The sequence below is a fragment of the Erinaceus europaeus genome, chromosome 14, assembly GCF_950295315.1.
Source record: "Erinaceus europaeus chromosome 14, mEriEur2.1, whole genome shotgun sequence".
Classification (NCBI taxonomy): Eukaryota; Metazoa; Chordata; class Mammalia; order Eulipotyphla; family Erinaceidae; genus Erinaceus; species Erinaceus europaeus.
This window is the reverse complement of record NC_080175.1, coordinates 29,812,379-29,840,222: the sequence shown is the minus strand read 5'-3', so window position 1 is coordinate 29,840,222 and position 27,844 is coordinate 29,812,379. Positions and strand designations below refer to the sequence as shown.

Below are 27,844 nucleotides of genomic sequence, written 5' to 3'. Positions count from 1 at the left end.
GCAACCCCCACCTCCGCACCGGACCTTAGGATCCCCAGAGCCCGCCACCACCTCATTGCTGCTCACTCTCCACAGGTGGCCACGGGTGTAAGCACTGTGGCCATGGGTCCTGATGTGCATGCATTGCTGCTGCTGGGCTTGCTGTACTGGGCTGGGGACTGCGAAGCACAGATGACATGGAAGCGCCTAGGCCAGCAGAGCTGGTGGGCAGAGCTGGTGGCGGACGACAGGCAAGCGGTGGAGAGCTTCCCTCTGGACCTTACGGCCTTGGAGGGCAACTTGGAGAGCTTCATGGAGCAGATTCAGAGCCTGGCGCAAGCCCTGTACCCCCGCGCCTCACAGCAGCCCAGCGAAGATCTGCACCTGCATCTCCTGCTCAACAAGTCGGTCACCTGTAACGATGGCAGCCCGGCAGGGTAAGGCCCTGGCGCGCCCCCTCCAGGCTCCCGGCAAGCCCCTCGGGGTGCGGCGCGTCTGCACCCTCTCTGGCTGGACCGGGTGGCTCGCGCCCTAGCAGAAAGGAGTCCAGTCGGTCTGGGGGGGGGCGGGAAATACTGGCGCCCCAAGGTAGACGGGGCGGCGCAAGAAGAGCTGGTCCCCAGTTGACCCCGGTACTGACCCCAAGGTCAATGATGCACAGCCTGCTCATGGCCTTCGGTCCCTGGATGAGTGACCCTGACCCCAGCAGGAGGGGGTGAGGCAAGGGGGGCGTGGAGTCTTGTGGGACCCCCCTTCCCATATACACACACTGCAGTTCCCTGTAGCCGCTACTGCCCTGCTGCCTGACCAGGAGAGAGGGGTGGAGCGGAGAGGAGGTTCAGGTGGCACAGTGCCCTCCATCTGTCGGGGACGCAGGCTAGGAAGGATGGGTATCTGAGGCCCTAGATGACTGCACAGCCTGAGGACACTCTTCAGACCTCGATGGGCAGGTCCAACCCTGCTCTGTGTGTCCCGGCCCCCCCCACCATTATTGGGGTCCTGCTATTCTCTGAGCAAGAAGCCTCCCCCTCCCACGCCCCCCGGGAGCCTGGGACCCCCGACTGGCTGCCCGCGCGGAGGTCATGGGGGGTCTCGGGCCGTGCGGCCCGTGGGGATTTTCCACGGACCACGCAGCCCCTCGAGCCCTTCCTGGCCCTTTGAGCGCCCCCTCCCGGGGTTGTGCCCTCTCCCTGGGACAGACGCGCTACCCGTCCGCTGCCGCCCTCGTGTGGCCACATACGTGAGGTGACAGGTGGAATGATGCCCCATCCATGAGGCGGGGGGGGGGGGGGGGGGGGGGCTACGCACTCCACACCCGAGTGAAGGCTTTGGGTGGGATGGGGGCGACCCTGAACCCTGCTGACGCCGCTCCGCCCCGCGCCTTTGCAGCTACTACCTGAAGGAGTCCAAAGGCAGTGGACATTGGCTGATCTTTTTGGAAGGTTCGTCCCATCCCCGCCCCCACCCCCGCCCCTGCCCACCACCTCCCCAGGCCCAACCGCGGGAAGGCGGACTCTGCAGGCCACCAGGCCTAAGCACAGGACTGTCTGTACAGGGGGCTGGTACTGCTTCAACCTCGACACCTGCAGTTGAGACACAGTGCACGCCGCACCTCATGAGCTCCAAGGACTGGCCGCGCACCAGCATAGGTGAACAGACAGGGTGGGCAGGGTAGACAGACCCACCTGGGCCAGGGGCACACCTCTTGGGACTCTCCATCCCCAATCCTGGAAGCTGCTCAGCGTCCTTCTCCCCAGCCCAGATCTTGAACTTCCCAGAGGCCACCCATCCATGGCCCTGGCACTCTTATCCCAACCTCCCAGGGTTCACCTAGCTGTCACAGCTTGGGCATCTTGAGCATGGTGACTTCATGTGTCCATCCCTACGTGCTTTTGGCTGCCTCCATTGCTGGAGCCACACCTGGCTGTAGAGAAATCCCTGCACACAGAGATACACGTGCTCTCGGGCAGCAACCCCCCCCCCGACACACACACACGCACACACGCCCAGCAAGCAGCCCCATCACCTGTGTCCCCCCACAGGCACCGGGATTCTGTCCTCCCTTCCAGAGGAGAACCCCCACTGGTGGAATGCCAATATGGTGTAAGCATGAGCAGGGGGGATATTCTTAAAGGCTCTTCCTTTTGGGGGATCACTTCTGGGAGAAGGTTCTTGGGGAGGGCTTCCTTCCTCCCAGGGAGGGGGGCAGCAGCTCACACTGTACCTGTGTCTCTCTGTCCTTCTGCTGCAGTTTCATCCCCTACTGCTCCAGTGATGTATGGAGTGGCGCTTCCCCCAAGACTAAAAAGAGTGAGTGCCTGGGCCAGGCAGGGCTCCTGGGAAGATAAAGACCTCCAGTCTCTACACCCCCTCCATCCCTTGACAGGCTGACCCTGAGGGAGGGGGAGGCCCCCTCACTCCTCCAAGCTCCCTGGGTGGGTTCTCAGTGTGGCCTGGTATGCATCAGCCACCTCCTTCTTGGCTGTCGCTAGTGCCACCACCACCACCCCCCACCTCCAGATGTCCTCAGTGAGAGCTGGCTCCAGGGCTCCCTGCTCCAGGGCTGGCTGTGGGCCTGCCCTGCCCAGTCCACCAGCATCTGCTTTCTTTCTCCCCACAGATGATTATGCCTTCATGGGTACCCTCATCATCCAGGAGGTGGTTCGGGAGCTCCTGGACAGGGGGTTGGCAGGGGGCAAGGTGCTGCTGCTGGAAGGAAGCAGGTGAGCTTGGCAGGGGGTGGGAGGACACAGAAGCAGGCTAGGGGGTAGACACTGGGTAGAAGGGAAGGGGAGCTGGGGCCCCACAGGCCCCAGGGGTGTGGCACTACCTAGGTGGGGTAGGTGCAAGAAGAATGGGCATTCCTGGGCAGCTGGTGATTTCACGTCAGAGGATCCCCCCAGATAATGTGATAGAAGGAAGGCCTGATTTGTGACCCAGGAAGTTGGTTGTGGGTTGCATGGGGACCAGGGTTCCTTCTCCAAGGCCTGTCTGTTCTTTGTTTTTTCACATCTATTTCTTTCTCTTTTTATTATTTTTTAAAATTTCCTTATTGGGGAATTAATGTTTTACATTCATTAGTAAATACTATAGTTTGTACATGCATGACATTTTCCAGTTTTCCATATAACAATACAACCCCCACTAGGTCCTCTGTCATCCTTCTTGCATGTGTATTCTCCCCCCCACCCACCCAGAGTCTTTTACTTTGGTGCAATACGCCAATTCCGGTTCAGGTTCTACTTGTGTTTTCTTTTCTGATCTTGTTTTTCAACTTCTGCGTGATAGTGAGATCATCTCATATTCATCCTTCTCGTTCTGACTTATTTCACTTAACATGAATTTTTCACGCTCCACCCAAGATCGGCTGAAAATGATGAAGTCAGCATTTTTTATAGCTGGGTAATATATATAGCACAACTTGCTCAGCCACTCATCTGTTGTTGGACACCTGGGTTGCTTCCAGGTTTTGGCTATTGAAAATTGAGCTGCCAAGAACATATGTGTACACAGATCTTTTTGCATGGGTATGTTGGGTTCCTTAGGATATATCCCCAGGAGAGGAATTGCAGGATCATAGGGTAGGTCCATTTCTAGCCTTCTGAGAGTTCTCCAGACTATTCACCACAGAGGCTGGGCCAATTGACATTCCCACCAGCTGTGTAGGAGGGTTCCTTTGACCTTACACCCTCTCCAGCATTTGCTGCTGTTACCTTTTCTGATGTATGCCATTCTCACAGGAGTGAAGTGGCATCTCATTGTTGTCTTTATTTGCATTTCTCTGACAATCAGAGACTTGGAGCATTTTTTCATGTGTTTCTCAGCCTTTTGGATCTCTTCTGTGGTGAATATTCTGTCCAAGTCCTCCCCCCATTTTTGGATGAGGTTATTTGTTGTCTTGTTGTTGTTGTCTTCCCCTCCTAATTTCCCAATGTCCTAGAAAATCAAATGGAAAAATAAACAAACAACGACAACAAAGAAAAAAACCACCCAAATACAAACAAACAAAAAATCCCGAATAACTTTAAAGGGTGCTATTCACTATTTAACCACATGAAGGAGCCAGAATGCAGTCAATGATTCAGCAGACTGCTCAGCATCTTTGGTCAAGTCATGCCTACTATCTGACCCCCCTCAGCCCCTGTCCCCCAAGAGATGAATTCATTCGCTTTTCCAAAGAGTCAGTCCCTTCATATAATAACCTCAAGCATGCCCACCACTATTGCAGCCTCCACATGAAGTGAATTCCTACACACAGACATAGTAAAAGGCTGTGTCCCCAGATAGTCCAGATCAAGTGTTCATTAGCTTCTTTCCACAGGTATTTAACTTTTCTTCCCCCTAGCTTCTTTTTCATCTTCTTCCAGAACCTTGCTCACTTCTGGCTTATGGTGATGCAGGGAATTGAACCTAGGGCCTTGTTAGTCTCAGGAATGATTGTCTGTTTGCACAGTCATTATGCTATCTTATCCCCACACACTCTTTTCCATTCTCTCTCGCTCCCTCCACCCCTTCTCCATTCCCCCACCCTCAATACCAGTGGTGGATTGGATTAAACCTGGGACTTTGGAGCCTCAGGCATGAGAGCCTCTTTGTTAAACCATTATGCTGTGTTAACTCCCCTCCCCCTTTTCTTGTTAAAGGATTTTAAAAATCTATTTTACCAGAGCACTCCTCAGCTTATAGTGATGTGGGGAATTGAACCTGGGACCTTGGGCTTTAGGCATGAAAGTTGTTTGCATAACCATTATGCTATCTTACCAGATCCATGGGTATTTATGATTATTATTTTACAGTTATTGTTTTTAACATTATTTTCATTTGATAGAACACAGAGCAATTGAGAGAGAACGGGAGACAAAATTTGAAAGAGACAGAGAGACACCTGTAGCTCTGCTTCACCACTCATGAAGATTTCGCCCTGCAGGTGGGGACTGGGGGCTCGAACCCAGGTCCCTACACACTGTAATGTGTGCACTTAACCAAGTGTACCACCAACTGAACCCCCAATATTGAAGAATTTAAAGGATCTATTCTTTATAAATAATTCAAAATGGCATAGTCAAATATGTATATGCACAGTGCTTATTTTTTTTTTTACATTTCGAAGGTAGATGTCTTCTTAATATAATCAAAAGTCTGTTTCAGAAGCTCTAAATGGCATTTTTCAAGGAATCAAAGCACACAGCACGGAGTAGCCTCAGCTTGTAGTCACTGTGATGGATGTTGTGTGATGAGAGCAGGAGCTCCTGACACAGAATCATAATGGAGACATAGACTGGCCTCTCAGTCAGTATTTGATTAAGGGTGGCACTGCCTTCCCAGCTCTCTCTCTCATCTGTTAGAGAGCAACTGATAGAGAGTTAGCAGCTGCCTGCAGTGCTAGCAGAGTGGCCTGGTGGGAGAGGTGTTTCCTGACAAGCTAGAGGCAAGAGGTTCAAATCCCCAGGAGAGTAGAGCAACTTATACACACACACACACACACACACACACACACACTATATATATATATATATATATATATATATATATATATATATATATATATATATATATATTTGCCTCCAGGGTTATTGCTGGAGCTCGGTGCCTGCACTACTGGAGGCCATTTTTCCCATTGTGTTGCCCTTGTTGTTGTGCTTGTTGTAGTTGTTATTATTGTCATAGCTGTTGTTGTTGTTGTTGTTGTTGTTGGATAGGACTGAGAGAAATTGAGAGAGGAGTGGAAGTCAGAGGGGTTATGAGAAAGATAGACACCTGCAGACCTGCTTCTCTACTTGCGAGGTGACCGCTCTGCAGGTGGGGAGCTGGGGGCTTGAATCTGGATCCTTACACTGGTCCTTGTGCTTTGTGCCATGTGCTGCACTACTACACAGCTCCTCACTATAAGTTTTAAGCACATGTATAACTTGTACAGTGAACATTTAAAAGTAATTTCACAATAATCCTTGCATATTTTGAGGCAAATCCACAGCAGGCATCCACACATACAGTGTTTTACACTCAAACACTTTCTAGAGTCAAGTTGAAGTGCTACTTTCCCAGAAAAAGTGAAAATACTCCTGAGGTCAAGTGGAAATATGCTCCTAGGGCACCTGTGTGTGTGCACAAGTTACAAAGCTTATGAGAGAGAGAGAGAGAGAGAGAGAGAGATGGAGGAGGGATATGTAGGAATTACTGACAACGTTGACTTGCAGGGAATGAGACCCAGCTGTGTCAAAGATTGGCTGAGGGGAGTGATGGAGCACAACCTTCACAGCTTTCTCTCATCTGTCAGAAAGCACTAGGAATACAATCAGCACCTGCCAGTAGAACTGAGATAGCCACTTGATGGTTCTTTGGGTTAGCAAGGACAGGAAACTGGGTTTAAACCTCATCCTCTGCACAGTGATGTGGTCCTGAGAAGGAGGAGAGCCTGTGATTCTTTCCATTCACATGATATTGCCCTAACAGAGAGATGACCTTGGCAGAGCTCTCAAAATCAATATGACAGTGGAGAAACTCTCAAATTATATCTTGACTACTGGCTGTTGTCCACTGAATTGAGATCTGCAAGAACAAATGTCTTGTCATTCCTTGATATAAAACTGTGATGTAGAATTCCTATAAATATGCCTTGGAACCAAGATGTCCCATTCTCCAAATAGGTTTTGTTATTGTTTTCTTACTTAGTAACCAGACATGATATAAAGGATAAAATAATATTACTTATCATTACAGATATTAAGGATAAGGAATAATATACTATATCAAGATTAATTACTTGGAATATAGCAGTCATTTTGAATAACTGCTATATTCCATATATATATATATATATATATAGAGAGAGAGAGAGAGAGAGAGAATAAAAGAGAAAAGAATGTAAGACGAAATAAAAGGGGGAGAGGAATGGGCAGGGAGACAAGCAGAGTCAAGGAGGCAAAAACTGAAGATGATACCTGGGGTTGATGATTTTCTGACAACACTCCAGACACTGTGTGCCTTTCGGTGTTGGCCCTGAGCTGGTTCTCTGAAACACTTCTCATCCTCTCTCCTTTGACCTCTTAGCAGCACCTTATATATTTTTTATTCTTATATTGGGGGCCAGTTTTAACTCACTACAGTGCAGTTGGTTGACACAGGGTAAGATTTCTGATCTCCCAGTGAGAGGTGTCTACAGAACACTTTCACCCCCCACTCAACTCCTTTCCCAGCACCAAGCACCAGGACCCCAATACCCTCACTACCACTCACTCCCTCTTAGTGTCTCTTTTCTAAGAGGTCCTGAGACTCTGCTGTTTCCTTGTCCCTTGGCACTAAAGTGACAGCCCCTGTGCCCTGTCCTTCAAGATGCTCTTCATCTCCTCTGGCCCTGAGTGACCTCAACTCTCACAGGAGCTCTGTCTAGTTCAGGATTACTGAATCAGGGTGCTGAGTCCTTCTGGGGGACTGAGATCCTCTGTAATGCTTTTGAGTGTTGGCATCAGCATGAGTCCCTGTGTCCACCTGCCTTGTGACAAGCTTCCCTGTGGGTCTGCTGTGTTCCAGCTCTTCTGTGAAGGAGGGCAGCCTGGAAGAGGAGAACATTCCTGTGGTGCCTTTTGGCTGCATCCTGCTCTTTGGCCCTGGCAAATTCCAGAAGGGGCAGAAGTGGCAGAAAAGGCAAATGTTCTTATATTCCAATGTGCTGCTCATCTCCAACACAAAGTATGTACCTGCTCCACCTGCTCTTGCCCCCACTGCTGCCTCTTCTCTGCTGCCCTGAGGACAGAAGAGGTGGCTTTTCTGCAAGGATTTTTTTCCAGCCCTGTGTGGGCGGCAGAGGGGAAGCATGGAGACTGCCCGAGTCCTGGGGAAGGGCAGCCAGGGTGGAGAGGCTGAAGGACAGATGCAGAGACAGAGGCCAGCAGGTCCCCACCCTGGAGGACCCTCTCATGGCCTGCTCTTCCTTCACGTGTCTCCCCTTCTAGCTCAGCCCGAGGGAGGCAGGACAAGCCACAGCCAGTCCCTGCTTCCCAGGACACACAGACACTCACACTGAATTTCTGCAAAGTGTTTACATTCACAGCCTGCACATGGTGACAGGGACCTGGGACTGAAGGAATGGTGATTCATTAACTGAATTTATTCTGTGTGACATGAGGCAATGAATTCAGTGAGTGGATAACACTGTTGAGCAAAGTCCTCCTCAAATTTCTTTTAAAGTACCTGAGAGACAAGAGAAGGAAATGGGGAAGGGAACAGAGAGGAGAGAGAGACACCCAGTGACAGCTCCCACCATGCAGTTCCCTTTGCTAGTGCCCATGGTCCTTCTCATGGTACCTGTGAAACTCTGCCTGGTTTTATGGTGGGCACACTTTTTAAGTAGCTTTTTACATTTTACCAGACTCTAAGTTCTTCTTCTAGCATTTGCCCTTCTTCCATAGCCAGTCAACAGCGTCAGGTTGAGCCTGATGTAAAGTTTCGAGACCTCCTTTGAATCTGGAGAGGTGGCAGTCATTGACTATATCGGTCATAGTCTGTCTGTAGCCGCAGGGGCAGTTTGGGTCGTCTCTGGCTCCCCAGCGATGGAACATAGCGGCGCACCGTCCATAGCCGATTCGATAGCGATTGAGGAGGGGCTAATCATAACGTGCTAGGTCAAAGCCGGGTTGACGCTTGCAGGGGTCTGTGATGAGGAGTTTGTTCTTTACCTCAGCTGACTGCCAACTCTGTTTCCAAGAGTCTGGAACAGAGAAGTTCAGTGTAGGCATAGGGGACCAGATTGGGTGACGAGACGTCAAGCATTGGACAGGGTGGGTGAAGATATCCACGTATATTGGCAGGTCTGGTCATGCGTAGACGTGGGAAATGAACTTAGATGATGCTGCATCCCGACGAATATCTGGCGGGGCGATGTTGCTAAGAACTGGCAGCCATGGAACCGGGGTGGAACCAATGGTTCCAGAAATTATCCTCATGGAGGAATATAATTTGGAATCAACCAAGTGGACATGGGGGCTACGGAACCATACTGGGGCACAGTATTCTGCAGTGGAATAGCATAATGCCAGAGATGATGATCGTAGTGTGGAAGCGCTCACGCTCCATGAGGAGCTGGCCAGTCTTGCAATGATGTTGTTCCTCGCGCCCACCTTGGCTGCAGTTTTTATGAGATGTTTGTGAAATGACAGAGTGCGATCGAGAGTAACGCCAAGATAGACTGGCTGGGCTTCATGCCGGATTCTTGTATCGCCAAGCTGCACATTAAGCTCACGCGAGGCCGAGGCATGGTGTAGATGGAAAACTGATCATACCTTTTTTTAGTGCTAGGGATTAGTCGCCATTTTTTTTACAGTAATCAGATATCAGAGACAGGTCTTTTGTGAGTGTTTCCTCAAGGATGTCGAACTTTGATGCCTGAGTTGCACAGCAGATGTCATCGGCGTAGATGAACTTCCTTGAAGAAGTTTCTGGGAGGTCATTGATGTAAATATTAAATAGCATAGGAGCCAGAACAGAGCCCTAGGCGAGGCCACTTGAGACAAGTCTCCATCTGCTAGACTTGTCACCCAGATGCACCTGGAATCTTCTGTTTTGGAGAAGAAACGATATAGTGTTGGCCACCCATGGAGGCAGGCATCTTGAGATCTTGACTAGGAGACCACGGTGCCAGACTGTGTCATAGGCTGCTGTGAGATCAACAAAGACAGCACCCGTCTTTAAATTCTTCTAGAATCCATTTTCAATGTAAGTTGAGAGGGCCAGGGCTTGTTCGCAGGTAGATCTTCCTGGGTGGAAACCAGCTTGGGTGGGTGATAGGAATTTCTCTGTAAGAGGAGAAATACATGACAGAAGCAGCCTCTCAAGGAGTTGGTAACACATGGAGAGGAGAGAAATTGGTCTATAGCTGGCGGCCAGTGTTGGGTCTTTCTTTGGTTACAAAACCACCATTATCTTCACACGACGCCAAACTTTGGGCACAGATTCAGATTCCAAGATGTGGGACAGGAATGAAGCGAGCCACTTCTTTACCACGGGACCCAGGTTAAGAATGAGTTCTGGGGTGATGTGATCATAGCCAGCAGCTGTTTCCGGTTTAACACACTTCAAAGCATCTTCCAGTTCAGACTGTGTAAAGGGAGAGAGTTTTGGAGATGGACAAGATAACCAGAAGTGGGATGACCACTCGTGGGAAATTTCTCTTTTCCAGACTCTAAGTGAAATTTTATGAATAAAACTCTAGGAAAGCAAGTTTTAAATAATCTTACCTTTTTTTATCTTTGAAAATAATTTTATTAGGGTTTGTGCTTTTTATAGTTCTTGACACAAAGTTAATTTCTCATTGCACCTTGATAGGTGTCTGCAAAACACTCTCTTCACCAACTTAGGTCCTTTCCCATCATGCTCCTGGACTCCACAATCACCCTCCACACACCCTCCCCAACCTAGCCCTCTCCCTGCCCTCCTTCCCTAGAGTCCTTTCCTTTGGTTCAATACACCAAACCAATCCATGTCTTGCTATGTGTTTCCCCTTCCGGTTGTTGAATCATATGTTCTGCTTACAAGTGAGATCATTTCTACTCATCTTTCCCCTTTTGGCTTATCTCACATGATTCTTTTAAGTGTCTAGGCTGCACTCATTTCAGGACCAGCCTTCCTCCAGTGGCAGTGTATGTTGACCCAACCTCCCTTTGGAGAGTGGGGCAGTCCCTACCATTGTTGTTCCACATTGAGGGCAAGGTCCTGGAGAGGCCCACAAGAGGGTTTATGATGTTGTTCCTGATGGAGATGACCAGCATTGGTGCAGAGAGGGATCTGTCAGAGATATAGCCTCATCATATCTATGTGGGAATCCCAGGATTCCCTGACTTGGGCCCCAGAGGATGGGGTGGCCTGTGGTGACCAAGAGAGCCATCATTGAAGTATGCTGGTCTCTTGCCCACATCCATCTTTTGTAGTCCTTACTTTGTCTGATAAGATTAGCCTTAGTATGACTGAGGGAAGTGAAATAGGAGGTGGGTAATGAGGTATCTAGGTCTAAGTATAAACTATTTGATTAAATACTTTATGGTGTCTTTTTTTTTTCTTTCTACTTGCTTGTTGCACTTATTGACTCATTGTAAACTTGTGCACTTTTTCTTTGAGGTATATATTTTCCCTTTAACTTATGGAAAGGTATGAAAAGCCCTTAGAAACTGAGACTGGGTGGCTGGCTGGTGGCACACCTGGTTCAGTGAGCATACATATTACCATGCCCAAGGTTCCAGGCTCAACCCCCACTCCCCATCTGCAGGGGGAAGCTTCATAAGCAGTTAGCAGGGCTGCAGATTTCATTCCTCTCTTCAACGCAGTCTCCCACCCTCTCAATTTCTCTTGGTCCTATCAAAAACAAACACACAGAAACAGGTGAATGATCAGTAAGAACAGTGGATTCATCATGCAGCCACTAATCCACAGTGATAACCCCAGTGGCAATTAAAACAAAGTGATATGGAAAATACAACTTAATTCTTTGGGACTCATGGAAAATATATTGAACTAACCTTATAGTTATTTTTTTGCCTCCAGGGTTATTGCTGGGGCTCAGTGCCTGCACCATGAATCCACTGCTCCTGGAGGCCATTTCCTCCCTCTTTTTTTTTGCCCTTGTTGTGGTTATTATTGTTGATGTCGTTCGTTGTTGGATAGGACAGAGAGAAATCAAGGACAGAGGAGAGGAGTGAAAGAGAGACACCATCTCCAGGTTCAAGGGTGACTTCAGAATCAAGTATTCAGTGTCTCTGCTGGACATGTGGGTGACACTCAACATGAGGAAAGCCAAGAAAGTCTTGAGAGCCTGAACATCACTGGTCTTGGGCTGGGCTGACTGCAGCTTCATGGTCTCTTTTTAGTAAGACTGCAGCCTGGCCCTGACTCCTCATGACTGTCAGGGAGAGCACAGCTCCATCTGGGGGTCTTTTAGCCACATGTGCTCTCACTCCCACAAAGAACAGCTGTGTGCTCTCAGCTGTCCACAAAAGGCTCTGACTTAGGCAAACAAAGGGAGCTGCTAAGCCCACTGCAAGTGGAAACCAGGCGCTTGAACCCGGAGCCTTGTGCACGGTAACAAGTGCAGTTAAGCACCAGCACCAATGACCGACCTCCAACCCTATTTCTCATCCTTCTAGAAGATTTCCTTGCCAACCTAGCAAACTGTCTGTCAAAGAGCAGGGCCCCTCAACACGCAGTGAGCAGGACAGGCCTCCTGACTCACACAGTCCCACCAATAACAATTGATGATGATGTTTACACTGGCCGGCACTCACAATATGTTTATGTGAATTTTGTGCATTTTACTTTCTTTCTCCTATTCTCTTGGATTTCAGATCAGTTGAAAGGATGAAGCAATGGTATAAGGAGCGTTGTAGGTATGTCATTAGTTCACATACTTCAAATCATTTCTTAAAACATATTTTGTTTATTTTATTCATGAGAAAGGAGGAGAGAAAGAACCAGACATCATTCTGGTACATATGCTTCTGGGGACTGAAGTCAGGACCTCATGCTTGAGAGTCCAGTGCTTTATCCATTGTGACACCTCCCAGACCATGGTATTTCAAATCTTCAACTTCTCAGAATGCAGAGTCCTAGCAGTCTATGCCCCTCCCTCTTGTCCCCCTTCTCTCCATGCTGTGATGGGAGCTAACCTCACCCTGGACCATGAGTTTAACTGCACTGACTTAAGGGCAGGTTTCTCCATGGGGTGGTTCTCAAAGCAAATGCACCTGCCAGCCCTACAGCCCAGTGACATTCTGGCCTGGACTCCAGGCAGGAAAGCTGTGAGGACGGGATCTGCAGCCCTGGTCTCAGAGACCCAACAACATAGATTTTTTCTTTTTCTGGGATCTGTCCATTTTCCAGAAATATCTTTGCATACTGTTTCTCTCATTAGATCTTGCACATATACTTAAAAAGTTGATATCTTGAAAAAGTAGTGGAAAATACTGAAGTAATCAGCCAAAAAATAAATTGATTAGATAACAAGCTAACAGCTATTCTTCTGTTTTGGGTCACTGTGGACTTGATTAGCTACATTTACAGTGAGAACATGGACTATGTGGATGCCGTCATGGAGTATGCAGAGGACGACATCAGTATAAGTGCTTCTAAGACTAGAACTTACATTCCAAGCTCCTGCCTTGGACAGAAAGAGGTCTAGAGATGAGGGAAGAATCCAGAATATACCAGACAGAAAGGTATATTTTCCTACAGACATACAGGTCTGTGTATACACAGAAAAGGAATCTGGGACTATATGCAACAATAATTAATTTGACTTATCATGGAAAGAACATGGCACCTGAAATGTCACCATTTTTATTTATAGAATGCTTCTTGTGTCAATCCTTAATGCCTCTTGTACTGAACTGTTTTCAAGATACAGCTTTTCTATTAGCATGGATTTCCCCCCACCCACCCACCCAATTAACTCTTTTATATACAGAGTGGTTTACATTGTTTCCTGTAGACTATTTACCCCTGGAGAGGGAGACACTTTTAGTGAAGAGAATATATTGACCCCAGTTTTCTTTATTCTACTATAAAGAAAGCAAGAAGATGTGTGGAAGAGAGACTGTGGTGTACATGGTAGAGTGCACATGTTACCATGCAAGAGGACCTGGGTTCAAGTCCCTGGGTCTTAATTGCAGCAGGGTAGCTTCATGAGTAGTGAAGCAGTACTGCAGGTGTCTCTCTAGTTCTCTGCCCCTTTCTCCCCTTTCTGTTTCTTCTCTATGAAATAAAATGAAAAAAGAAGATGACATTGGCAGCCAGGACCAGTGGAGCCATGATGCAGCTGCCAAGCCCTGGTGGCAAAACAGTTATTTGTGTATCATTTGATTTCTGGAATTCCAGTGCTATAGCTACGATATTTACAATGAGGAACAAGGATTTTTTTTTTACCCTCTAGAGTTATAGCTAGGACTAGGATTATAGCTAGCACTAAAAATCCACTGCTCCTGGAAGCTGTATTTTCTTCCCCCATTTTATTGGATAGGACAGAGAGAAATTGAGAGCAGGGAGGCAAGAGACAACTGCAGACCTTCTTTGTTGCTTGTGAAGCGTTCCTCCTACAACTGGGGAGTTGGTGCCTTGCACTGGGCCTGGTGTTTAATACTACATGTGCTTACCTAGGTGAGACACTGCCTGGCCCTCCAAAGACATTCTCTTCCCCACATTTTCACTAGTGACTGAATAATGGTTAATAAGCATATACAAGTATAGGGGTAGAGTTCCATGCTCACCCCACTCCAAAGCCCTATGTCTCCCATACAAGATAACCCCATAGTTCTCACAAACTTTGAGATAACTTGGCACTTCCATTTGGGGGGAAGGGACTATAGGTGATTATGCTTAATGAAGTGAGGAGGTGAAAGCTACGAGGTGGTTTCACACATCTATGGGATATAGAGAAATGAGTCATGTGAACTTGAGCATAGAAATTTTGAGTATCTTTCTCAAATGTGTAGATTTACTTCTCTCACAAAGTTAGGAACCTTTAGTCATTATGAGCTCAGATAGTTTTTCTTCCCTGTTTTCTGTATTATTCTCATGAGATCTACTTACAGATATATTAGACCCTTTGATAGTGCATGCAGGTTCCTTGGGCACTGTGTGCTCTTTGTTCAATTCTCTATCATCTTTATGGTGGAATAATTTATATTCCTCCTTACACTATTGTCTCCTCTAGCAACTTAGTGTGTCAAGAATATGCCTTCCATGCACCTGTTTGAGTTCACATATTATAATGTGTAAGAATCTGCATTCCAGCCCTCGTCCCCACCTGCAGAGGGAAAGCTTTGTGAGTGGTGAGGCACAGCTGCAATTCTCTCTCTCTCTCTCTCTCTCTCTCTCTCTCTCTCTCTTTCTCCCTCTCTTTCACCCCACCCTCTCCATTTCTGCCTGTCTCTATCAAATAAATAAAATGAAATTAAAGAAAATAAGCCTTTCCAGCTGGGCGCTAACACAGCAGGTTGAACACACAAGTCCTCATGCACAGTGACACAGAGGGGAGACATCACAAGCCTGGGAGCAGTCATGCAGCTGTCTCTCTGTCTCTCTTCCTCTCTCAGTCCCCCTCCTCTCTAAATTGCTCTTTGTTCAGTCAAATAAAACACAAAGGAAAAATGGCCACTGGCAGTGGTGCCTGCCCAAAGCTCCTCTAATAATCCTGGTAGTATTACATAAATAAAGAATATATATGCCTTTCAGATATTTTTAAGCTACTAACTGACTAATTTTAAATTCTTTCAACTTCTTTGCTAATCCATTATGAACATATTTCTGTTTATATTGTGTCAATAGTTAGAGTAGAAGTTTTGGGTTTTTTCTTTTTTCTTTTGCATAATTTGAGCATCTGCTTCATGTCTGGGTTGGCCTTCACTCTGCAGCATTGATGACACTTTCCTGCTTCTTCATACTTCGGGCAATGCTTCTCCTCAAGTGGAGGGAAATGTGGTCTTTTTTTTTTTTTCTTTCAAACCATTAGATTAGATAGTTGACATTTTAAATTACAAATTACTCATCTGGGAGTTACTTGTGTGTATATCCCATGACTAGAGGAAGAAATCCACATATCCTTGTCAACACACTTCTGAACATGCACTGAAAACCCAAGGATTCACTAAAATCTACAGTGTCAATTCTAAACCATAGTCAACCCCAGGGTCAAGTAGCTTTGATACTGGACATGGGGCTCTCTCTCTGGGGAAACAGAGCTGCTGGGAAATGTGCTCTTCCACTGCTCACTCCAAAGACTTACTGTGACCCTGACTTCTTTCTCTCCCAGGACTCTGAGGAAGCCTCTCAGGGGGCTGTGAGTTCCAGGATAGAAGAAACCACAGAGCCACCTGCAGGTGAGTGTCAGGGCAATCTGAGAAGAGGCTGATTGGAGTGAGACATTAACTGCAAAGCCTCAGAGAAAATGGTTTCCAGCTTAGCTTCAATACCTTCTGACAGGAAAAAGTCATTCAATAGACAGTGACTCACTGCTCTGTAACAGGCTCTAATGACAGTCCTTGTTTGTAAAAGTCTCAACTTCCTTCTCTATTAGAAATATACTAATAACAAGTTTTGTTTCATAGTAACTAAATTGCAGCCAGCTGCCTTTGGGACTCTAGGCCGTTCCCCACCACCATACAAATGTCTGTCGAGAAAGGTACGCCCCCCAGAGGCAAGAAATGTTTTTTTTAAGCTGATAAAGTTTAGCCCACAGAGGCTGATATGGCCCCCTCACGCCTTCCCTTACAGCACACTGGTTCTTGTTACTTGCTTTCATGTTTCTCCATGTCTGTGCCAGTTTTTTTTTTAAAATGCCTGTACGATATAGGTTTCTGTTCACCCCACACCCTTGATACTATAGTCATTTAGTTAAAAATAAAAGGGGGAATTGTTGTATGCTTTACATTGGGTTCTAGTTGTCCCCCACCGAGAGAATTAGATCAGTCCAGTTAGTTTCGCGGGCCTGCTTGGCCGCGCCCCGAAGGAACCCCGCGAGAGTTTCTGGGTTCCTGAGTTCCAGAGTAAGAGAGAGTGCTTGCACCGCCGCAAAGAAACAGCAGAGTTCTGTTTGGTGATTAGTTGGTCTTAGTTTATGAATCGTTGTTCTGGAATAAAGAAATACAGCTTCCCTGGCCAGCCGTTGTCTCGGCGTCTCTGTTACCCACCCGTGAAGCTAGCCCGGCCGGCTAGAGCTTACGAATTTTAACAACACTTGCTTCTCTACTTCTTTCTCTGTGGCAGATTGGGCTGCTCTGTAGAGCTCTCCCTCATGAGGAATTCATTGCATTCCAGGCACAGGAATGTATAAGAGCATCTTCCTCTTTTTTTTATATTTAATTTATTTATTCCCTTTGGTTGACCTTGCTGTTTTATTGTTGTTGTTATTATTGTTATTGTTGTTGGATAGGACAGAGAGAAATGGAGAGAGGAGGGGAAGACAGAGAGGGGGAGAGAAAAACAAGACACCTGCAGACCTGCTTCATCGCTTGTGAAGCGACTCCCCTGAGGTGGGGAGCCAGGGCTTGAACCGGCACCCATACGCCAATCCTTGTGCTTTGCACCATGTGTGCTTAACCTGCTGTGCTACCCCCGACTCCCTGCATCTTCCTCCCTGCAACTTCCTCTTTAGTCAATGCTTTTCTTGGGCATATGGTAGGGCAGAGTCTCCTGTCAGATTCAGGCACAGAGACACAGAGACACAACCTTCTTTGCACAGAAGGTCCAGGAGAAGGCCTGTGTGTCATCATCTACAGTGAGATGAGTCTCTTCATGGTCAGCCTGGACCTAGACTGAGGTTTCTCTACATCTAGGTGGCAAACATCTGCATGAACATGAAATAGGCCAAATGGCAGACACTGAGGAGCTTCCACTAGAAGCAGATGACTCCCCCAGCCTCACATGTGGAGACCAACAGGGGAGAGGGGACCCCCTGGGCTCCTGGATATGCCTCAACCAGGTTATATCTTCCTTCCTGAAACAAGCTCATGACACTGAAAACCAATTCCATGGTGGTGGGGGTGTGTGCAGGATTGGCAGGAGCCTAATAGCCCCCAGAAACCATGCATGTCTGCCAAGAAAAACACAGCTCCCTTTCCATGCTGTGGGCACATTCTGTGGTCATGATGGGCTCATCACGGCCACCTCAGCTTGAACCTATGCTTGGATTTCTCTCCACACAGACTATGAATATCACCATTAAAATGGAATGGCTCCACTACCAGTGACTAAGGACCTGTCCCAGGAACAGGATGACTCCAGATCAGTTTCCAGCTGCCAGGAGTCCTTCATTTTGGAGCAGCTACTAGAGGACACCCCAGGTGAGCTCCTCCTCAAGCCTAGGTCCCCAGGTTGGGCCAGCAGGGGAGAGGGGAACTGCACCCTTTGCTGCAAGTGCGACCTCTCTGGCCATCTATCCCCTCCTGTAAACAAACTCAGGACACTGAAAACCAGCCTCACTGGGGAAATGGGACCAGAATATACACCAGAACTAATAGTGATCCAGCATGATAACTTCTAGTTCCAAGTTTATAGAAACCTCTTAAGTTCTCAATTAAAAAGCCAATGCCACTTCCACACCTTCAAATTCAGTAAGTAGTGGGGAGTCCAGGTCTCCTATCTCAACTCCTCATTAAACACTTTCCTGCTGATATGCAGGAATCGTCTTCTAGCTTTAAGACTGGGTTTGCTTTCCCCATTTGTCCCGCTACAGTGGTTTCTGTGGATAGGGTGTGGATGCTCAGCCTCTTGGTTCTCCAAGTCCTTCATCCTCTCACTGCCTCTGCTTTGCTCTCTGGGGCCCCTCCTTTGTCCATTGCTAAACCCACTGCTATGTTCACAGGTCTCTGCGCTGGGGGTGACTCTACCTGGACCCTGAACAACTCTGTTGATAGAGGCCACCAGAAGAGCATCTTGGTAGCTATGTACCAGAGCAGTGACACTCTCACCACCCTCCATGATGTGGAAAGCATCAGGCAGAGCTCCCTGTCCAACTGTCTGCACGGGGCCCTCTCATGGCTTTCAATTTTTGTCTCCCATTCTCTCTCAATTGCTCTCTGTTCTATCAAATAAAAATGAAGTTAAAACTAATAATTATAAAATGATAATAATAAATACCCATGGAGCTGGGAAGATAGCATAATGGTTTTGCAAACAACTTTCATGCCTGAAGCCCAAGGTCCCAGGTTCAATTCCCCACATCACTATAAGCTGAGGAGTGCTCTGGTAAAATAGATTTTTAAAATCCTTTAACAAGAAAAGGGGGAGGGGAGTTAACACAGCATAATGGTTTAACAAAGAGGCTCTCATGCCTGAGGCTCCAAAGTCCCAGGTTTAATCCAATCCACCACTGGTATTGAGGGTGGGGGAATGGAGAAGGGGGGAGGGAGCGAGAGAGAATGGAAAAGAGTGTGTGGGGATAAGATAGCATAATGGCTATGCAAACAGACAATCATTCCTGAGACTAACAAGGCCCTAGGTTCAATTCCCTGCATCACCATAAGCCAGAACTGAGCAAGGCTCTGGAAGAAGATGAAAAAGAAGCTAGGGGGAAGAAAAGTTAAATACCTGTGGAAAGAAGCTAATGAACACTTGATCTGGACTATCTGGGGACACAGTCTTTTACTATGTCTGTGTGTAGGAATTCACTTCATGTGGAGGCTGCAATAGTGGTGGGCATGCCAGAGGTTATTATATGAAGGGACTGACTCTTTGGAAAAGCAAGTGAGTTCATCTCTTGGGGGACAGGGGCTGAGGGGGGTCAGATTGTTGGCATGTCTTGACCAAAGATGCTGAGCAGTCTCCTGAATCATTGACTGCATTCTGGCTCCTTCATGTGGTTAAATAGTGAATAGCACCCTTTAAAGTTATTTGGGATTTTTTGTTTGTTTGTATTTGGGTGGTTTTTTTTATCTTTGTTGTTGTTGTTTGTTTTTTCCATTTGATTTTCTAGGACATTGGGAAATTAGGAGGGGAAGACAACAACAACAAGACAACAAATAACCTCATCCAAAAATGGGGGGAGGACTTGGACAGAATATTCACAACAGAAGAGATCCAAAAGGCTGAGAAACACATGAAAAAATGCTCCAAGTCTCTGATTGTCAGAGAAATGCAAATAAAGACAACAATGAGATGCCACTTCACTCCTGTGAGAATGGCATACATCAGAAAAAGTAACAGCAGCAAATGCTGGAGAGGGTGTAAGGTCAAAGGAACCCTCCTACACAGCTGGTGGGAATGTCAATTGGCCCAGCCTCTGTGGAGAACAGTCTGGAGAACTCTCGGAAGGCTAGAAATGGACCTACCCTATGATCCTGCAATTCCTCTCCTGGGGATATATCCTAAGGAACCCAACACACACATTAAATAAACACACCTGTAGAGGAGCCTCTTGTGTTGTCGTTTTTTCCCCCATTATTTAGAAAGCAAATATGTTACAAAACATTATCATTTGTTATGTAATTCATCATATATTTCTTGTTTATTTTTTTAATTAATGTAATAAAAATTCATTTTATAAAATAATACAAAAGGGAAGGTGGGCATAGGAATCCAGTGCTTCTGGCTCCCCTGGGAGGGTTAGGAGGCACCCCTCCCCCCACCCATCCCCCACCCCACCCCCGTCGTACTGGGGTCTCAGGGTCTCAGAATCTTGGGTTCTGCCTGAGGCTACAGTCTGGCTGGGCCTCTCTTAGGCAGTGAGTGAGCTGCAGCAAAGTCTGCTGGGAGAAGCAGTTTGATTGCAGTGCTGGAGCGCTGGGCCTGGTGTCCTGGTATGGTCAGGGGCAGCTGGACTGGTGTCTTTCTCAGGGAGGCCCCTAGTTCCCACTGCTCAGCATCCCCAGTAGCTTGCTGGGCTCCAGGCCCTATTACTGGGCCACACTCGGCACATCAAAGCCCATGCGCCTCAGGAACTGGGCCACGTTCACCTCCTGCCCTGTGAACTGGTTGCGGATGGTGGGGCAGGTAGGGTTGCAGTGAGGCCAGGGGCAGCTATCCACCAGGTGGATGGGGCAGCCTTTCACGGGGGCTTTGCTGGCATTATGGCTCTCATGCAGGCTCCTGTCCCAGCAGTGCAGCGCCTCGGGTAGGGACGTCCCGTTTACCTGGACTTCCGTCCACTGGCTGCAGACAGAAAACCAGCAGGGGTCAAAGTTCAGGCAGGGTGCAGCCAGAGATGGCCTGAGCTAACTGAGTAAATGGCTTCAGCAGCTTTAGAAAGGTCAAGTGGGTGGGCAGCCTGAGGTCTGGGGGGGGGGGGGTTGTTAGGGCATCTCGTGTGAGGAATGATGAGGGATGATGCCCTAGAGACCCGGGAACACTGACCTTCGGATGATGACCTCATGTGAGAAGCAGGCAGGGGCAAAGCTGGCCCTGGAAGGAAGGAGAGGGATACCCATGAGTCAGTCCCAGTCCCACAGTCCACCTCGGCCTGCCCCTACCCCTCCCTTGGGGGCCAGGCCTCTACCTGCCTCTCAGTCCCTTCCTGTCACCGGGTTTCATCCCCAGCAGCACACATGTCTCTGCCACCCTCCTCCCTTCTGCCTCTAGACCTCATTTATTTACTTATTTATTTATTTATTTATAGAATCAGAACACCACTCAACCCTGGCATAAGGTGGTGCTGGGGATTGAACCAGTAGCTTTGGGGGCCTCAGACACACAAGGTCTGTGCCCTAAGAGGCTGAGCAGTCTCCTCAGCCCTGTAGTTTGCTTTACAGGGATGTTTCAGGTTCTTAGGAAAATTGAAGTATAACCCCTGTCCCCACAGATGGGACACTGGTCACAGGGTGACCTGCACATGACACATGTTGTCCAGAGTGCACCAGGGACATGAGAGTCTCACTGTTTCCCCTTCTATCAGTTTGGACAAATAGCACTCAGAATAGTCCCGCGCCCCTAGGATCCCTGTTCATCCCTCCTCCCCAAATCCCTGGAATTCCCCAGATCTGTTTCCACAGCTCTGTCTTTTGCAGAATGTCCTGTCGTTGGGACCATGCAGTGTGTGGCCTTCCCAGATGGGAATCCTCTTTATTCTGGCTGCTTTTCAGTGCTGCACAGTTTCCCTTGATGTGGGGGAGATCAGTGTACTCCCACCCATGGCAGGCTCCTGGCTGCTCCCCTTTCTAAGTCCCCTTTAGGCGAAGTGCTCCCCACCATGTTGAGAAGGGTGCGAGGTTCCCCACAACTCACGACACATTCTGGAGTGTGTGTCTCAGCTCTCCGGCTAGGTTCTGGACGTAGAGCCTCTGGTCCTCCTGCACTGGCTGGCCAGTGAGGTACGCGTTGTCCACTATCAACTGGGCCTGGTCGAACAGCCACTGCACCACGAACAGCGGGCCTGGGGAGAGCAGGGGCTTGGTCCCTGAGGTGTCCACCCTTTCTGAGAGGTACTCTGCCCTCCACAGCCCCCCGCAGCTGGCCTGGCCCCCACAAGCTACACTCTGTTCTAGATCACAGGGACCTGAAAGCTCCCTAGAGTTTGGGGCTTGGAGGGGTGGTGGGGTCCTACAACAGCGGGCCCTAGGGTGCAGCTCCAGGGGGTGCAGTGCTCTCTAGCGCCCCAGTGAGGCAAAAAGAGCTAGTCACCCTGCTCGCGCTGGACACGGACCTAAGCCGACCTCTGAGGGACTGTCTTGGGTAATGGATGTTGGAGGGGTGCAAAAAGGCGGACCCCACAGTCCCACTCACTGCTCACTGTTGGGTAGACTTTGTAGCCGAAGAAACAATTCCATTCCTCGCCTTCCTTGAACTGACGCTGGCAGGGCTCTGGGACCAGCCCGTTCCAGTACCTGGGTCACACGCTGCAGGTCAGGCGGCGCCCCAGGCCACACAGCAGAGCGGGCACGCCCACTCAACTCAGGTCCCGCCCACTCGGCGCAGTTGCCGGCGCAGACCACGCCCAGTCCGCTTAAGCCCCGCCCAACCAACAACAAGTAGGGCTCAGTCCACAATAGGTCCCGCCCACGCACTTGATTCCCCGGCGGATGACCTCCGTGGGCGCGCAGGTGAGAGTGTCGACGCAGTCTGTGTGCCGATACTGCTTGTTATCCAGGAACCAGCCCGAGTCGACCAAACCCCGCACCTGGATGGCCGGGTAGCCCAGCTCCTCCAGCTGCTTGGCCACCCGGTCCACATTGAGCAGCACGCCAGTGCCTCCCGCGCTGTGGGGAGACAGGGTGTGAGGCTGGGGTGGGGACGCGAGGAGGGGTGACTGGGAGAGGAGAGCTCCCCACATCCACAGTCCTGTACAACGCAGAGAGGGGGCTGCAGAGCAGGGGCCCAGGCCAACTGGTCTTTCCCTCCATACCTCCTTCTCTTCCTCTCTCTGGCTCTCTGCCTCAGTTTCCCTATAGACAGTTGAGATGAATGGGTGTCCCAGGGCTCTTGAGCTCCCCACTTGTTGGGTTCCCAGGCCTTGGAGAAGGAACCCTGGTCCCCATGCAACCCACAACCAACTTCCTGGGTCACAAATCAGGCCTTCCTTCTATCACATTATCTGGGGGGATCCTCTGAAGTGAAATCACCAGCTGCCCAGGAATGCCCATTCTTCTTGCACATTCTTCCCAGCTAGGCAGTGCCACACCCCTGAGGCCTGTGGGGGCCCCGCTCCCCTTCCCTTCTACCCAGTGTCTACCCCCTAGCCTGCTTCTGTGTCCTCCCACCCCCTGCCAAGCTCACCTGCTTCCTGCCAGCAGCAGCACCTTGCCCCCTGCCAACCCCCTGTCCAGGAGCTCCTGAACCACCTCCTGGATGATGAGGGTACCCATGAAGGCATAATCATCTGTGGGGAGAAAGAAGGCGGCTTCCAGTGGACTGGGCAGGGCAGGCCCACAGCCAGCCCTGGAGCAGGGAGCCCTGGAGCCAGCTCTCACTGAGGACATCTGGAGGTGGGGGGTGGTGGTGGTGGCACTAGCGACAGCCAAGAAGGAGGTGGCTGATGCATACCAGGCCACACTGAGACCCCACCCAGGGAGCTTGGAGGAGTGAGGGGGCCTCCCCCTCCCTCAGGGTCAGCCTGTCAAGGGATGGAGGGGGTGTAGAGACTGGAGGTCTTTATCTTCCCAGGAGCCCTGCCTGGCCCAGGCACTCACTCTTTTTAGTCTTGGGGGAAGCGCCACTCCATACATCACTGGAGCAGTAGGGGATGAAACTGCAGCAGAAGGACAGAGAGACACAGGTACAGTGTGAGCTGCTGCCCCCCTCCCTGGGAGGAAGGAAGCCCTCCCCAAGAACCTTCTCCCAGAAGTGACCCCCAAAAGGAAGAGCCTTTAAGAATATCCCCCCTGCTCATGCTTACACCATGTTGGCATTCCACCAGTGGGGGTTCTCCTCTGGAAGGGAGGACAGAATCCCGGTGCCTGTGGGGGGACACAGGTGATGGGGCTGCTTGCTGGGCGTGTGTGCGTGTGTGTCTGTGTGTGGGGGGGGGGTGGCCACCCGAGAGCACATGTGTCTCTGTGTGCAGGGATTTCTCTACAGCCCGGTGTGGCTCCAGCAATGGAGGCAGCCGAAAGCACGTAGGGATGGACACATGAAGTCACCATGCTCAAGATGCCCAAGCTGTGACAGCTAGGTGAACCCTGGGAGGTTGGGATAAGAGTGCCAGGGCCATGGATGGGTGGCCTCTGGGAAGTTCAAGAACTGGGCTGGGGAGAAGGACGCTGAGCAGCTTCCAGGATTGGGGATGGAGAGTCCCAAGAGGTGTGCCCCTGGCCCAGGTGGGTCTGTCTCCCCCGCCCACCCCGTCTGTTCACCTATGCGGGTGCGCGGCCAGTCCTTGGAGCTCATGAGGTGCGGCGTTGCGCTGTGTCTCAACTCGCAGGTGTCGCGGTTGAAGCAGTACCAGCCTCCTGTACAGACAGTCCTGTGCTTAGGCCTGGCGGCCTGCAGAGTCCGCCCTCCCGCGGTTCAGCCTGAGGAGGTGGTGGGCAGGGGCGGGGGCGGGGGCGGGGGTGAGACGAACCTTCCAAAAAGATCAGCCAACGTCCACTGCCTTTGGACTCCTTCAGGTAGTAGCTGCAAGGGCGCGAGGCGGCGCGGCGTCAGCGGGGTTCAGGGTCGCCTCCATCCCACCCAGAGCCTTCACTCGGGTGTGGAGGGGTAGGGGGCCCCCGGCAGGGAGGGGGCATCATTCCACCTGTCACCTCACGCGTGTGGCCACACGAGGACGCCAGCGGACGGGCAGCGCGTCTGTCCCAGCGAGAGGGCACAACCCCGGGAGGGGGCGCTGGAAGGGCGGGGGAGGGCTCGAGGGGCTGCGTGGTCTGTGGAAAATCCCTCGGGCCGCACGGCCCGAGACCACCCATGACCTCTGCGCGGGCAGCCTTTCGGGGGTCCCAGGCTCGGGGGGGGGGGCTTGGCGCTCAGAGAATAGCAGGACCCCGGTAAAAGTGGGGTCGTGCTGGGACGCACAGAGCAGGGTTGGACCTGCCCACCGAGGTCTGAAGAGTGTCCTCAGGCTGTGCAGTCACCTAGGGCCTCAGCTACCCATCCTTCCCAGCCTGCGTCCCTGACAGATGGAGGGCACTGTGCCACCTGAACCTCCTCTCCGTTCCACCCCTCTCTCCTGGTCAGGCAGCAGGGCAGTAGTGGCTACAGAGAACTGCAGTGTGTGTATATGGGAAGGGGGGTCCCACAAGACTCCACGCCCCCCTCGCCTCACCCCCTCCTGCTGGGGTCAGGGTCACTCACCCAGGGACCGAAGGCCATGGGCAGGCTGCGCATCAGTGACCAGTGGGGTCATTCCCAGGGCCAACTGGGGACCAGCTCTTCTAGCGCCGCCCCGTTTACCTTGGGGCGCCAGTATTCCCCACCCTCCCGCCCCCCCGACCCACCCAGACCGACGGGACTCCTTTCTGCTAGGGCGTGAGCCACCCGGGCCAGCCAGAGAGGGTGCGGACGCCCCGAAGCCGGAGGGGCCGGCCGGGAGCCTGGAGGGGGCGCACCAGGGCCTTACCCTGCCGGGCTGCCATCGTTACAGGTGACCGACTTGTTGAGCAGGAGATGCAGGTGCAGATCTTCGCTGGGCTGCTGTGAGGCGCAGGGGTACAGGGCTTGCGCCAGGCTCTGAATCTGCTCCATGAAGCTCTCCATGTTGCCTTCCAAGGCCGTAAGGTCCAGAGGGAAGCTCTCCACCGCTTGCCTGTCGTCCGCCACCCGCTCTGCCCACGACCGGTGCGGCTGCTGGCCTAGGCTCTGCCAGGTCATCTGGGCTTCGCAGTCCCCAGCCCAGTACAGCAAGCCCAGCAGCAGCAATGCACACACTTCAGGACCCATGGCCACAGCGCTTGCACCCGTGGCCACCTGCGGAGAGTGAGCAGCAGTGAGGTGGTGGCAGGCCCCTGGGAGCCCGAGGTCCAGGGCAGCGGTGGGGGGTGTGGGGGGGATGCGCTTGCCCGCTGAGGCCATGGAGCCTGCTGGGGGATGCGGGGGCGGTGGGACATCGAGGCTGTACCCCGATGCCTTTGGCCTGGGCTGCTGAGCAGGGCGCGGGGGCGGCCCGGATGGTGCGCTACCTCCCCCCCTCACAAGTGAGTCGCTGGGACCGAGCCTGGGCGGTGCTCTCGGGGGACCAGGGGCTCCTGGGTGCCCGCGCTTTAGATGTGCCACCACCGCCCCTGCTGCCCGGGCTGGCAGAGGGGGAGGGGGCCGCGCTTGCTCTTTTCTTGGCCTAGGCATCGCCTTTTCTTCCCAAACCATAGGCCTGACAGAGGGGCCTGGATTATTCTCCATGGCAGCAGGAGGTGCTCCCAGCCTGGCTCCATGGGGGGCAGCACGGCACGAAGGCCCTCACCAATTCATTCACAGTGGCCAGCTTGGCGCCGCCAACCCTCTCTCCCAAGCTGCTTCCAGGGTCATGGGGGGAGGGGGGGCGGGTGGCTCCCCTTGTGTGTGGCCACCCCCGGGTTCGAGCACTAACCGGAGCCCCAGGCCCGGTCGCCCAGCACACTGGCTGCCCCTAGCCCAGACCTCACCTTGGTTGGTCTGGGATGCTCTCTCTGGAGTCTCTGCTCTGTGCTCTGGTCCATCCAGCTCGGGAGCGCTCCCTCTCTGGTGATGGCCAAGAGACTCTGGGACTTTTATTCAGTGAGGCCCCAGATCAAAGAGATGACGGACACAGGAATCTGTGCCCAGGGACCTCCAGGAGGAGCTAACAGGTGTGGCGCAAGGCCCTGGTGCCCTGGGTGACATGCGGGAGGTACCGGGCGCCCCAGGCTCTTGAGGGAGCCTTCCAGGACCACTACAGGAGGAGGACCTGGGGCGACCAGTGGGCCTGCACCTCTGTGGGGTCTTGGACCCTCCCCACAGGGAGCCAGGAGATGGTAGCTGGCGTGACCCATGCTGAGCACACCCCTCACCCCCTAACCCCCGGGAATTCTCCCTGCCTCTGTGGTGTCTGCGACACGGCCTGGATTTACCTCTCTGCATCTCCTTACCTTCCCAGGCAGCCTCCCCAGGATGGAGCAAGACTTTCTGGTAGAAATCCAAGTGAGGAGAACAGGTGTTTGACTAATTCTCTACCTGGGAGTCAGGGAGGCAAAGAAAGAAAAATGTTTGCTAACCCTCATCCCCAGAGCACAATCCAGACCTCTTCCTGCCAACCCTTCATGTGTGTCCATGGGCAGCGAGACACCCATTCCAAGTCAGAATGCATGCCTGGCCTTTGGGGACCAGTTCAGACCAAGGACAGGACTTGCAACTCCGTTTCCCTAATTCAGGCAGCTAGGGAGCAATGTCCCCCAGGAAGCCATCTGCCTGGGCTCCTAAGCCTAGTCCTACCGACCTATGTGCAGGGCTGCAGCTTCCCTTCCTCTCTTTGTCCCCTTTGTCCCACTATCCACAGACAGCCCACTGTCCTGCACACATAGCAGGTGACACAGTGGGGCACCCATCTGGGGCCATGGAGCACTGTGGTGCCAAGCATTTGAGGGGTGCCAGGTGCTGCCAGTGTGTGCAGTGGTCCAGATCCTCCCCAATTCCTCCCATTTTCCCTATGAGGACAACTGAGGCTTGGAGGAGTCAGCAGTAGAGCCAGCGATGCGCTCCAAGCATGTGGAAATCCATACTGCAGCCCCCCACACACCTATCCCATTGTTGAGTCAATTCAATGGTCATGCTTAGTGTGGGACCAGGGAAGTGGCATAGTGGACAAAGTGCTAGGTTTTCAAGTATGAGATCCTGAGTTTGATCCCTGATATCACATCTGCCAGAGTGATGCTCTGGTTCTTTCTCTCCCCACATTTCATTAATAAGTAAGCCTTGGGCCTGTGAAATAGGTCACTTGGATAGTGCACTGCATTGTCATGTGGGCAACACATTTCAAACATGGCTCCCACTATGCTAAAGGAAGCTTTGGTGCTGT

At 51.0% G+C, this 27,844-nt stretch overlaps 2 protein-coding genes and 1 long non-coding RNA gene across 3 annotated transcripts; 2 read left to right on the top strand and 1 right to left on the bottom strand.

Annotated features, from left to right (window-relative positions):
• Positions 1–102: 102 nt before the first annotated feature.
• Positions 103–4,223, top strand: LOC132532874 (inactive palmitoleoyl-protein carboxylesterase notum1b-like). Its single transcript, XM_060172265.1, is given in 8 exon segments — positions 103–416; positions 1,369–1,421; positions 1,535–1,568; positions 1,570–1,628; positions 2,022–2,082; positions 2,231–2,289; positions 2,600–2,702; positions 4,133–4,223. Coding segments are annotated over 8 exon segments (774 nt in total).
• A 13,163-nt stretch (positions 4,224–17,386) lies between these two features.
• LOC132532648 (uncharacterized) lies at positions 17,387–18,507 on the top strand. The gene is made up of 3 exons (XR_009544562.1): positions 17,387–17,437; positions 17,661–17,798; positions 18,320–18,507. It is a non-coding gene; the product is annotated as an uncharacterized LOC132532648 (long non-coding RNA).
• A 1,661-nt stretch (positions 18,508–20,168) lies between these two features.
• On the bottom strand, positions 20,169–25,758 carry LOC132532647 (palmitoleoyl-protein carboxylesterase NOTUM-like). The gene is made up of 11 exons (XM_060170963.1): positions 25,439–25,758; positions 24,446–24,498; positions 24,237–24,332; positions 23,780–23,840; positions 23,574–23,632; positions 23,161–23,263; positions 22,452–22,643; positions 22,171–22,271; positions 21,673–21,820; positions 20,806–20,853; positions 20,169–20,604 (listed from the first exon to the last, which is right to left on the bottom strand). Exons 1-11 carry the CDS (start codon positions 25,756–25,758, stop codon positions 20,349–20,351), a joined length of 1,437 nt encoding a protein of 478 aa, XP_060026946.1. The 3' UTR covers positions 20,169–20,348.
• Between the last annotated feature and the right edge of the window lie 2,086 nt (positions 25,759–27,844).

Bases quoted from the DNA above. Each gene is read 5' to 3' on its own strand.
- LOC132532647 (XM_060170963.1), bottom strand. From the start codon at position 25,758: ATGGGTCCTGAAGTGTGTGCATTGCTGCTGCTGGGCTTGCTGTACTGG. The intron at 24,499-25,438 runs GTAAGGCCCTGG...GCGCCCTTGCAG, and splicing joins AACGATGGCAGCCCGGCAGG to CTACTACCTGAAGGAGTCCA. The intron at 22,644-23,160 runs GTGAGCTTGGCA...GTCTCCCCACAG, and splicing joins CTGCTGCTGGCAGGAAGCAG to CGCGGGAGGCACTGGCGTGC.